The sequence below is a fragment of the Ictidomys tridecemlineatus genome, chromosome 3 (assembly GCF_052094955.1).
Source record: "Ictidomys tridecemlineatus isolate mIctTri1 chromosome 3, mIctTri1.hap1, whole genome shotgun sequence".
NCBI classification, from domain to species: domain Eukaryota; kingdom Metazoa; phylum Chordata; class Mammalia; order Rodentia; family Sciuridae; genus Ictidomys; species Ictidomys tridecemlineatus.
This window is the reverse complement of record NC_135479.1, coordinates 48810232-48822620: the sequence shown is the minus strand read 5'-3', so window position 1 is coordinate 48822620 and position 12389 is coordinate 48810232. Positions and strand designations below refer to the sequence as shown.

Sequence of the window (12389 nt, the reverse complement as noted above, 5' to 3'; positions counted from 1 at the left end):
AAGTACCTCTCTGCTACTCACGCAGCCATCTATTCAGTAAAACTAAGCAGAAAGCACTGTGGCAGAGAGTAAGGAAATTACACTGAAGCAGCTCTGGAGACAGGAGGTAAAATTGGAATCCCTTGCTCCACCACCTTTTCACTCATTCACACACGCCCCCCCCCAATATATATTTATTTATTTATATGTGTTTTTTCTAATTAAACCTCAATTTTTAAATTCTATAATATTTAAAGGTAAATTATAAAACATTCTTGATAAAAATACTTGCTCTGTCTGAGCCTAAGGTCTAAATAGAATAAATGAAGCTATTTTATTTTTTTTAAATATATATATTTTTAGATGTAGGTAGACACAATACCTTTATTTTATTTTATTTTTTTTATGTGATGCTGAGGATCGAACTCAGTGCCTCACACTTGCTAGGCAAGCACTCTACCACTAAGCCACAGCCACAGCCCCTGAATGAAGATATTTAAACACTTCGGAGCATAAGACTTTGTTTCTAGAGAAGAACATCAAGTTGAATTCTTACAGGCTCAATCTGGACTTCCCAAAGAACCCCATCAGAGTTTGTTTTGGAAGGAATGAAGACTAGATCCTAATCCACGGTGTCAGTAACTAATGACAACTTCCAAGTCTCCTTTTTCTGATGTCACCAGACAATTTACAGGTTTGCTGTCTAAGTACCATTAGTTTTTTTTTTTTTTTTTGATTAAACTCAGGGGTGCTTAACCACTGAATAACATTTCCAGCCCTTTCTAGATTTTCTTTTGAGACAGGGCCTCACTAAGTAGCCAAGACTGGCTTTGAACTGGTGATCCTCCCGCCTCAGCCTCCCGAGTCACTGGGATTATAGGGAGTCGGTACCATGTCTGGCTAGACAACACCATCAAATGGTAGTCACGCTGTATAGGGTATGTACAGTAGGAGATACTCTTCTGGCCAGTTTTCTACTGTATGACATTAAAAAAGTTTTAAATCTAATTTAGTTTCAAACCAAGTTCTAACTCCACACATGCTCCCCTATGCCATATTAAAAAGCAGTCACACGGGCTAGAGTTGTGGCTCAGAGGTAAAGCACTCAACTAGCATGTGAGCCGAAAGGCAATGGGTGCCTCAGCACCACGCGAAAATAAAATAAAGATATTGTGTCCACCTATAACTAAAAAATAAATATTAAAAAAAGCAGTCACACAAAGATACCCTTTTAATATTCAGTGATTACAACTGATCAATATTTATCTTTGTCAGGAACCAAATATTAAATCCTCTCAAATCTCATATTTCCCAGTTGGAAGCAGAAAACAAATAAGATGCCTGAATCTTAAAATACCCTGCCCAATTAGGACCTTGTTATCAAATTAGTTAAGATCTTACTGAACCAGGACAACAAAGAATGCTCTGTCCTAGTAACAATATTAAAAACTGGTTTTTTTGTTAGAATATAAAAACAACCTGGACCTAAGCTAAATCAACTTGTGGGAAAAATGAAATGCTGGCCATACCACTTACTAGCTTGTATGACCTTGACAGTGTCAGACTAATATAAATGGGTCAAAAGAAAGGAATGGTTTCTTACTTGCTGTGGTCTTGCCGGCTCCAGAGTATCTTTTTTCCTAAATGGCACACTCTCAGTCACAGGCTTTGTTTTCACCACTCCTGTTTTTGCTAGGGTCAATGCCTCATCTTTGAAGCTTGCATTTTGGTCTGGAATTAATGGGACTTCTTCCGGAAGGATATCCACATCTAACACCTCAAGCTCCCTCTCCAACCTCTGGGTTGCTAGAAACTCTGCATTTGGCTGATTCTTATCTACACAGATATTTCAGAAAAATAAAGGGAGGGAAATATTATTCAAGGCATGCTGGTTGAGAATGATTATCTGTAACATCCAATCTCCAAATACCTAGCCTACCCCTGCTGAAAACCAAGGTGTTTTGCTGTCAACTTGCATTCCTGTGATGAACACTAGTAAGTTTTAAAAGCAGGAAACTGAAGCATCACAATTGACTTCCTGAGTCTTAGCGCCCATATTTACTCATCTCCCTGGTCCCTATAATCTCTAACTCTAAAAACCCTCTTGAGCTATTTCTGCCCTTCCTCCCTTTCTACTACACTCCAAGGTTGGCCCTGCAGTTATCTTTCTACCATAATAAGAGCATCTCCTAGCTGATTCCTAGTCATCTTCCATCACACCTTCCCCTAGCTACCAAAACTGTTTTTCTAAAATATGAATATTTTAATGATGCTTCTTTATTCAACATCTTTAAGAGCTCCTAATCTGACACAAAATAGTCTGAACTCTATATACGACATTTTAACCCTCAATGGGAAATGCAAAAAAAGAAAAAAAAGAAAGAAAAAACCTGTATTTGAAGAGGAGATAAAGGTATATTTAGAAAATTCAAGGAAATCAGAGTTCAAACTCTTATAACTAAGAAGAGGGTTTAGCAAGGTTTCTAAATATAAGAACAACACAAAAGTCAGTATCATCCCCATTTATCAAATAATTAATTAGGAAATATAAGAGGAAAAATATCCCATTAACACTGGCAACAAAAACTATATGGCACTTAGGAAAAAAATCTAATGAAAAATGTAATCGACTTTTACAGAAAAAGTCTATAAAGTTTTGTTTTGTTTTGTTTGTGGGACTGGGGACCAAAAAAACCCAGGATCTTACACATGCTAGACAAATGCTCTAGCACTGAGCTATATATCCCACCCATTAAAGGGTATTTTTAAAGGGCATTAAAAGAATGTCTGAATAAATTGTTTTCATGATTGAACAGACTTAATAAAGACGTCAACTCTCCACAAAGTAATCTATAGTTCTGAATGCACATTCAGTTAAAATTGATTTTTTGGGTAGATCTAAATAGGTTGATCCAAAAATTCACATGAAGAGTAAATTCCAAGAAATTATCTAAATAAATTTAAAGAACAACAAAGTGGGGAGAAGGGTGGAGGTGGGAGTCTTTCTCTAAGGGAGATGAAGTCCTGGTGATAGAGCTGTAAGGCTGGGACAGCGTGGGAGTCATGCAGGAAAGAGCAGAAACAAACAGGGCAGGATTGACATGACAAACCAGCGAGTATGAACTAGGATGTTCAAAAGCCAAGCTAAAACCACTGGTCTCCACAGACGAAAACTACTTAAAAGCCAAATGGAATGAAGATCTGAATGTGCAAAGGAAATTTCAAATTAGAAAACACAGGAGGATATCATCTGACATCAGGGCAGAAAAGCCTTTCTTAAATTCAAAATATCATACTGACATATTTGAATGTAATTATACTAAACATCAACTTCCTCTTGACAGAAATTCATCATAAAGTCAATAGTAGATGTCTGTAATGCACATAAGCTTAATATCCAGATGATAAGAAGACCTTCTAGCAGGGCACTGGTGGAGCACACCTGTAATCCCAGTAGCTGGGGGGTAGGGATGGGACTAAGGCGGGAGGATCTCTAGTTCAAAGCCTGCCTCAGCAACAGCGAGGCACTAAGCAACTCAGTAAGACCTTTAAATAAAATACAAAAAAGCTCAGTGCTTAAGTGCTTCCGAGTTCAATCCCCGGTACTCCCATACACATACACAAAAAGAAGGCCAATACTCCACAAGAAAAATAATCCAAATTGAGAAACAGACAAAATAATTAAACCAGCAATTAAGGCAGAAAATATCAATTGTCAATAAAAACATGAAAAGATGACTGGGGCTGGAGTTGTGGCTCTGTGGTAGAGTGCTTGCCTGGCATGTGTGAGGCCCCGAGTTCAATCCTTAGCACCACATATGAAAAAAAAAAAATGAAATAAAAGATCCATTGACAAAAAAAAATTTTTTTAAAAAAGAAAGAAAAGATGACTGAATTCACTAGCCATAAGAAAGATTAAGTATAATGAGATACCATTTTATATCTACCAGGGTGGGGGAAATTTTAAGTAAACTGATACCAAGTACAAAGAAGCGGTGGAAAAACAAGTATTCTCACAAACTACTCGGCGCAGGAGTGAACAGCCTAAGGACTTTGGAGAGCACCTTATGGCTCTAGCAGAGTTACAATTTGTATACACTGCAATCCAACAGTTACACTCACAGGTAAACACTCAGCCTAAAGGAACTCCCACACACATGCACTGGAACACAGTTGCACAGGTATTCACTCCAATTCGCTGCTGCTTTATAAGCAAAAAAACAGTGCAGTGGCATTTGCCTGTAGTCCCAAAATGGGTGGCTGAGGCCGAATAGAAGGATCACTTGAACCCAGGAGTTTGGGGCCTGCCTGGGAAACATAACAGGACACAGTCTCATAGGGGGGGGGGGGGAAGCAAGAAACTGAGAACAACCCAAATATCCATTGATACATAAGAACAACTAAAAAATAAACTGGTATGTCCATATAAGGGAGACCTATACAACAGTTAAATTTAAAAATTGGGATTCACCAATTTTCAAATATTAGTAGAGGTAGGCAAACAGAATGGCACATAATGTAAGATATCACATTCGTACTACAACACTTTATATTTTTCATGGATAGATACATAAGAAGTACAAACTTAAAAATAGAAAGGATTTGCCTTTATAATGATAACAATAGTAATCTCCAGAGAGGGAGGGAGGAAAATGGAATGAGAAAAATATTTAAGGGATTTCAACTGTACCTATCATATTTTACTTTTCAAAAAAATTTCCAAAGTAAATAAAGCAAAAATGTTTAAATCTGCATAGTGGATACACAAAGATTATTATTTTCATTATTTTATATATGTTTAGAATATTTTATAATCAAAGAAAACCTACATCCAGACTTCCTTAACAATAGCAAGTCAAGGGTCAGATTCCTCTGTAGCACTTTTCTTTTAATCAGAGATGCTTTTCAAAGCTACAGAAATTACACAGCAAGGACATACAAGTCAGAACAGAATGCTAACACTGGATCCTCAGTCTGTAATATATTTTTTACCTTCCCAGTTTACATACACTGAATCACCTCTGTCATCTTTTTTCCAGTTAGGCTTTATGTAAATAAGCAAGTAAATGCAGTACAAGTTTAAGAGGTAGCTGAGTTTGAGGTCACTGCCAGTGGTAGGGTGGGAGCCACCAATCTTTTGGCTGACAAGTTATACTAATGTAATCAACCACTGCAAGTACATATGAGAAGTCATTAACAAACTGCACCAGCCAACAATTATGTAAATCACAAGATAGGTGATCCAATCAGGCTCAATTAGATATCCTAAACGAAGAAAGCACAAACAGGTTTATTCATGTGGCTCTCCACACAAATTTTAGGGGTCAGGTGGAGAGGAGAAACCTTAGGAAATTGGAAGGAAGAATTAGGTGAGTGATATCTAAAATGATAGAGAAAAATGTGACCTTCAGATTTTAAGGGCAAGAAAAGCCAAGAATAAAATGAAAGTCACCATATTCTTCCCCATGAGCAAATGTATTAAACTTGCAAAGCAGTTAACAATAACACATTTCAATTCATAAAAATGATGATAATGATGATTATAATCATCCCTCACATTTTGTACACTTTTCCCATTTAAAACATAATTTGCATTCACCATCTCATCTGAGCCTCACCACAGAGCATGACTTACCCTACAGCAAACTGAATGGGATTACTAAAATTTTTCAGATGAGGAAATAAAAGTGTTTTGTTCAAAGTCACAAGGAAAGTAAGTGGAGAGTCAAGTCTTCTGACTGGGTCCAGGGCCAGGCCCATTCATTCTGTGATGTCAGGGACTGTGGATCTTTTCCACATAAATATGTTTTCCAGAGAATGAAAGCTTACTTTTTCATAACAATACAAAATTCCTTCCTGCTTTCTTATTTAGAATGTACCTAACATAATCTAGACTTTATAAATTGGAGATTAGGAACTAAAAATATAAGCTCTTCCATTTTCATAGCATTTAATAATTATCGAATTTGCTACTTAACAACTAAGTCACATGGGAGAAGGACTATTATCACCATTTGAAATTTTTACCAGATGAAAACTTTAAGGTTCACAGTGATTGTGATCACAGGTCTACAAATTTCCAAAGTAAGTAAAGCAAAAATATATAAATCTGCATAGTGGATACACAGAGATTATTATTTTCTATGTTTAGAATATTTTACAATCAAAGAAAAACTTACATCCAGACTTCCTTAACAATAGTAAGTAAAGGGTCAGATTCCTCTGTAGCACTTTTCTTTTAATTAGAGATGCTTTTCAAAGCTACAGAAATTTTCCCCATTTGTCTTTCAGCTTTCCTACATTTGACCTCATGATGGGTTTTAGATTAGCAGGGTTGGGTTTTTTTTTTTTTTTAAAATGGCTTCATTTATTTTTAAGAGGATCGAACCCATTGTGCCTCACACATTCCAGGCAAGCGCTCTACCACTGAGTTACAGCCCCAGCCCCAGATTAGCAGGTTTTTCAACTTCTCTCTGAAGCTGGTCTTCATTTTTCACTAGTCAGTTGAAATCATCTAACTTTTAATCTTCTAAATCATTTAGGAAACACTTCTCTGTATAGAGGCCTGGAATGTTCTCTGCACTTCCTCTAGAACATCAAAAGTGAGCTTCCCAGCACCCAGGATCCACATCACTGTAATCTATTGCTTAGGAGTCCTTTCTTATTTAATTACATTTTCTTCGTAGAGTCTTTTTTTTTTTAATTTTAATATTTATTTTTTAGTATTTGGTGGACACAACATCTTCGTTTGTATGTGATGCCGAGGATCGAACCTGGGCCGCACGCATGCCAGGCGAGCGCGCTACCGCTTGAGCCACATCCCCAGCCCTCTTCATAGAGTCTTTGAACAAAAGTTTAAGTGTCTAACTATGTACTAGACAGGGCTCCTCAGAGAGACTTATAAAGACAAACAGACATGATGCTCATTCTCAAGGTAAAGGCTGGCAAAGGCCTTCTGATTGAAAGGAAGGATATCCCATTACAGTGAATAAATATCTACTAGTAATTAAACATATTAGATTTTGTCACTGTGATAATCTATGTGTGTGTGTGTGCGTGTGTGTATATTAATATATTTATATATTTGGTCTCTTCCCCAGTTCCCCACACAAGAGCCCCTAAACTCCTTATAATTTCCCCAGCAATTGAGGTTCTAGGTATACCTTTTGTTCTAATATTAACTCTGGTTCTTGGAGTTTCCTGGCAGATAAGAGTGTCTTTGATTCCACTGATGTGACCCTTGGGGGCTTCTGGAGGAGGTGCTGTTCACCAGAAAGTCCAAGCCATGATGAGAAGCATGGAACCTCCAGCCCCACCCTCATCCTCCAGGAAGGACAGAAGGGCTAGGGATTGAGTTATAATTGATAATACCTATGTGATAAAACCTCCAGAAAAATCCCTAGACTATCAATTTCTAAGCAATTTGGTGTTGCTGAGTACATGGAGGTTCCTACAGGGTGATGCGCCTGGGGAGGGCACAGGAGCTCCATGCCCTTTCCACACACCTTGCCTATGCATTTCCCCTAACTGGCTGTTCATCCTTATCCTTTGTAATATTCTTTATGACAAATGGGTAAATGAGTTCTGAGAGCCATACTAGCAAGCCTTGATTTATTAGGGAAACTGGTCATGACTTAGGACTTGTGATTGATGTCTAAAGTAGAGATAGTCTTCTTAAACTGAGCTCTAAACCTGTGGGATCTGACTTTACCTAAAGTAAATAGTCTCCAAATTGAACTGAATTACAGGAGAACTACATGGTGTGGGGAAAACCCCACAGACAACTGAGTGAACTCTTTGCTCGTTTCTTACAGTTCCACGCATGTAAGAGGTAGAAAGCTAAGCTATTAAGGTTCCACAAAATAGCAACAGATGTACAAATAAATCAACAGAAGGGATTGGGATTGTATCTCAGTAGCAAAGCACTTGTCTAGCATGGTGAGGCACTGGGTTTGATCCTTAGCACCGCATAAAAATAAATAAAGGCATGTTGTCTATCTAGAACTACAAATCAATGAATCATTCAATCAATCAATCAAACACAAATTGATAAGTAAATTTCACATCACTAGAAAAGAAAAACGAAACAAAAAAATGATAAATATAGTAAATTACAACAAAGAAAAAATACCTTGGCAAATGAAATACATAAAATAAGGTAGAGCAAAGTTCAAACATGTCATTAATCTCAGCAAGTGTAAGCAGGGTAAGTATAGAGCTCTACAACAGGGATCATAAATCCAACAATAAACTGTGTATAAAAGGCATTCTTTAAAACAGCAAAGAAAGACTCAGTTTAAGGAAATAGAAAATTAATCCAGGCAAATGCCAAACAAGTTAAGTAGGTGAAGCAATATTAACATCAGACAAAACAGAATCCAAAGTGAACATGATCCTAAGGAGATAGAGAATATTTAATAATAACAACATATAAAATCTATGAAAAAAAGATTTAAGTCAGGAATTTTTTTTTTCGCCTCTTAACCAAAGGGCACTTTACCACTGAGCTATACCCCAGCCCTTTTTTATTTTTTAGACAAGGCCTCACCACATTGTTGAGGTTGGCCTTGAATTTGCAATCCTCCTGCCTCAGTCTACCGAGTCACTGGGATTATAAGTGTAAGAACAACATTTCAAAACACATAAAGAAAAAATTAACAGAAATGCAACAAGAAATCAAACAAGTCTCAAGTATCACAAGATCTTGAACCTATCCTTTTAATCAGTCACCCACAGGTCAAGCAAACCAAAACAGAAAGATTAAAGAAAAAGAATAAAGATTGAAAAGAAGGAAATAAACTAGTGATTATTCACAGATGATATGATTATATTTAAGACAAAATTAAAATAATTCTACAGATAAATGGCCAGAAATAAGCTTTTAGTAAGTTTGATAGAATCAAGGTCAATACACAAAAATTATATTTTTATATATATATATATAAAATCAGCAATACATATGAGAAATCAAATTATAAAACATAAAACAGATATCATGTATAAGAGTATTAAAAGTATCAATTCTGCAGAATAAAAGTAATGAAAGACAAATATGCCCACACACACACATATGCACACCCAAATTAGTGGGATTAAAGACAACCTAAATAGCCAGGTGTGGTGGCATATGCCTGAAACACCAACTACCTGGAGGCTGAGGCAGAGGTATTGCAAATTGGAGGCCAGCCTCAGCAACTTAGTGAGACCCTGTCTCAAAATTTTAAAAAATAAAATAAAAATGTAGCTTAGTGGTAAAGCACCCCTGGGTTCAATCCCCAGTACCAAAAGAAGAAAAAAATAAATACAACTTAAATAAATGGAGGGATATACCCTGCTTGCATATTGGGAAATTCAATACTATAAAAATGATAATTCCCCATCAAAATTCCAATAGATGTCTTTTGGCTTTTTGGAGTCGGAAAGATGTTTGGTGGAATCAACAAATTCTGACTCTAAAATTTCTATGGAAATGCCAAGGATCAAGATTAGTCAAGGGGAAATTGATTAGATCAAGATTTTCTCTAAGGGAAAAACAGGTGTGAAAAGTTGTTCCATTGGATATGAAGACTTAGAATAATTAAAGTAGTTTAGCATTGATAAAAAGACCCACATTCAGATCAAAGGAAAAGAATGCGCCCAGAAACTGACCCACACATATATGAACACTTGATTTCAAAGCATGCGACTTGGGAGAAAAAAACAATCTTTTAAAAAAAGAGGGCTAAGTTATCTGGATCTTCATTGGGAAGAAAATGAAACTTTAATAGGAAATAACATTAAAAAATGTCTTAACTTTAACATTAGGGAAAAACTTCTTAGAATGCCCCTCAAAAAAGTATATGGGAAGAAAATGATTTATTGAACTACAGTGATACTAAGAATTCTGTTCATTAAAAGATGAACATTTGAGATATTTAAAAGCAAGTCACATCTTCTAAGATATCTACAACACATATGACTAAGATCTAGTACATATACAGAACACTCCTAACAAATCAATGGAAAAAGAGAGTAGCTAGGGGTGTACCTCAGTGGTAGAGCACTTTCCTAGCATATGTGGGGCTCCTGGGTTCAATCCTCAGCACCACCAAAAAAGAGAGAGAAAGAGAGGGGGGGAGGGAGGGAGGGAGGGAGGAAGGAAGAGAGTAGAGAGTTAAGAGATATAAAAAGAGAAGAAGGGAGGAATATATGGCCAGGGACCTGAACTGGTACTTCCTAAAAGGCATCTAAATGGCCTAAAAATACATGAAAATGTACTCATACTATTAGTTATTCAGAAATTTAAGTTAAAACTAAAATGCCTGATACACCTGATATGCCAGCTGAGTAGCCACAATTTTAAAAATTAGTAATGAAAAGTGTGAGCAAGGATAGGTAGCCACTGTTCTAGTATATTGTTGGTGGGACTATCAACTGATAAAACTACTTTGGAAATAAAACTATATTACAATAGAACTAACATTTACCTATGACCTACCTAACAATTATACTCTTAAAGCACACCCAACAGAAATGTGTGTGAACAGGTACCAAGACACACATGTAAAAACAATCATAGTTGTTTTCTTTATAATCATCTAAGACTGGGAACAACCCAATAATTAAAACAACAGACTAGATAAAGTATGACAGAGTGATACAATGCAATATAACAGAGCAAAGAACATAACAAACAAATTAGCTACACAGAGTAGATGAATCTCTCAAAATATAACACAAAAGAAGTCTATCACAAAAGAGTATCTATTGTGAAATTCCATTTTTATAAAGTTCCAAATCAGGCAGAACCAAAATAAAGTATTAAAATCATAATAATAATAATTTGGGGGAGGAGAAAGAAAGATTGGAAATAGGGTACAGTGAAATTTCTTAGGCACTAGTAGGGTCCTGTCCTTGACTTGGATAATAATTACACAAATATTTTTGTTTTCTGATATTAGCTGAGCTGTAAGTTTATTTTTTGTGCACATTTCTATCTGTTATGTTCTACTTCAGTTAAAAAAGAAAAACTGCACTGGGGATGTAGCTCTGTGGTTGCTACATATGTGAGGCCCTGGGTTTGATCCCCAATACTGCAAAGAAAAGAATAAAGAAAAACCAGTTTACTGGATTTGTCCAATATTTATAAGTAATTTCACCTATTTGGAAAATAACAAAAGAATTAACTATTTTAAAAAAAAACTACTTCATCAAATCTAAAACATCCATTGTAAGATAAATCATTACTTTATGTGTCAACATGAATTTTAAAATGTTGTTTAGGCATTGGAATTTAAAATTTAAAATGTTACAATTGTAAGATATCAATTAAGATTGCCCCCTTTCAATTGTGTACCTCAGACACAACAAACTCCACTATCAGAATAAGTTTTCAGGATAGTATCTCATATAAAAACAATATATAAATCCAACAGCTTTCCTTTAAGTAGCAATAACGAATTTCATAATGTAATAGAAAAAGATCTCATTTATAATAGAAATAAAACTTAAATATGAAAACTAAAAATAAATCTAGCAAAAAAAAAAAAAAACCCTAGCAAGGAATTTATAAAACATATATGTCCAAAATTACAAAATTCTTTTTCTGATAGGACAGAAAAAGGGCATGATAGGAAGACTTAATATTGTAAAAATATCATTTCTCCTCTAATATAAACTTCATGTAATAACAAACAAAATCCCAACATCATTTTTTTTGGTGGGGAAGGTATCAGGGATTAAACTCAGGGGCACTCAACCACTGAGCTACACCCCCAGGTCTATTTTGTATTTTATTTAGAGATAGGGTCTCATTGAGTTGCTTAGCGCCTCACTTTTGCTGAGGCTGGCTTTGAACTCAAGATCCCTCTCAAGCCACTGAGCTCCAAAAGCATTTTTCATAAACTTGACAAGCTCATTATAAATTCCTCAGGAAGGGGCTGGGAATGTAGCCCAAGGGTTAAGTGCTTGCCTAGCATGCATGAAGCCCTAAGTTCCTGAGGAAGATGAGCAATGATTGGTAGCAAAATTTTGAAAAAGAAATACAAAGACAAGATAATTGTTTAATCAAATATTAAATATGTTAAAAAAAGAAGGATTTGCCCACAAAATGAAAATTTACTGTATTTTTTCAGAAAAAAAATCATAATCAAATTTCCAAAATAGTGACTAGAGTAGGAGAAAATATTTTAAAAGAAATTAGGATTCGGAATACATTAAGAACCTCTAAACATGCATAAGCAAAAGACTTGCAACCCAACAGAAGACAGACAAAAAAATATAATCAACAGGTAAACTATAGTAAACTAAGGAATATGTGAAAGAAGTAATCCTTGACAGAAATGAAATATAAAGCAATACGATTTGATTTTACAGAGAAACTAGAAAAAAAATTTATATTTTATTATATACATTACTGAATGAGGATATGG

At 35.6% G+C, this 12389-nt stretch overlaps 1 protein-coding gene across 9 annotated transcripts in view; it reads right to left on the bottom strand.

Moving 5' to 3' along the window:
* Positions 1–12389, bottom strand: part of Kiaa0753 (KIAA0753 ortholog) — a 74950-nt gene that overhangs the window by 33057 nt on the left and 29504 nt on the right. For all 9 annotated transcript variants that reach the window (XR_005726519.2, XR_013436283.1, XR_013436284.1 and 6 more), the window contains one exon: positions 1583–1815. Coding sequence is in view for 6 of the 9 variants with exons in the window: in XM_040269515.2 (XP_040125449.1) it covers positions 1583–1815 (233 nt within the window). In the remaining 3 variants the exon portion in view is untranslated. The remainder of the gene's footprint in view (positions 1–1582; positions 1816–12389) is intronic.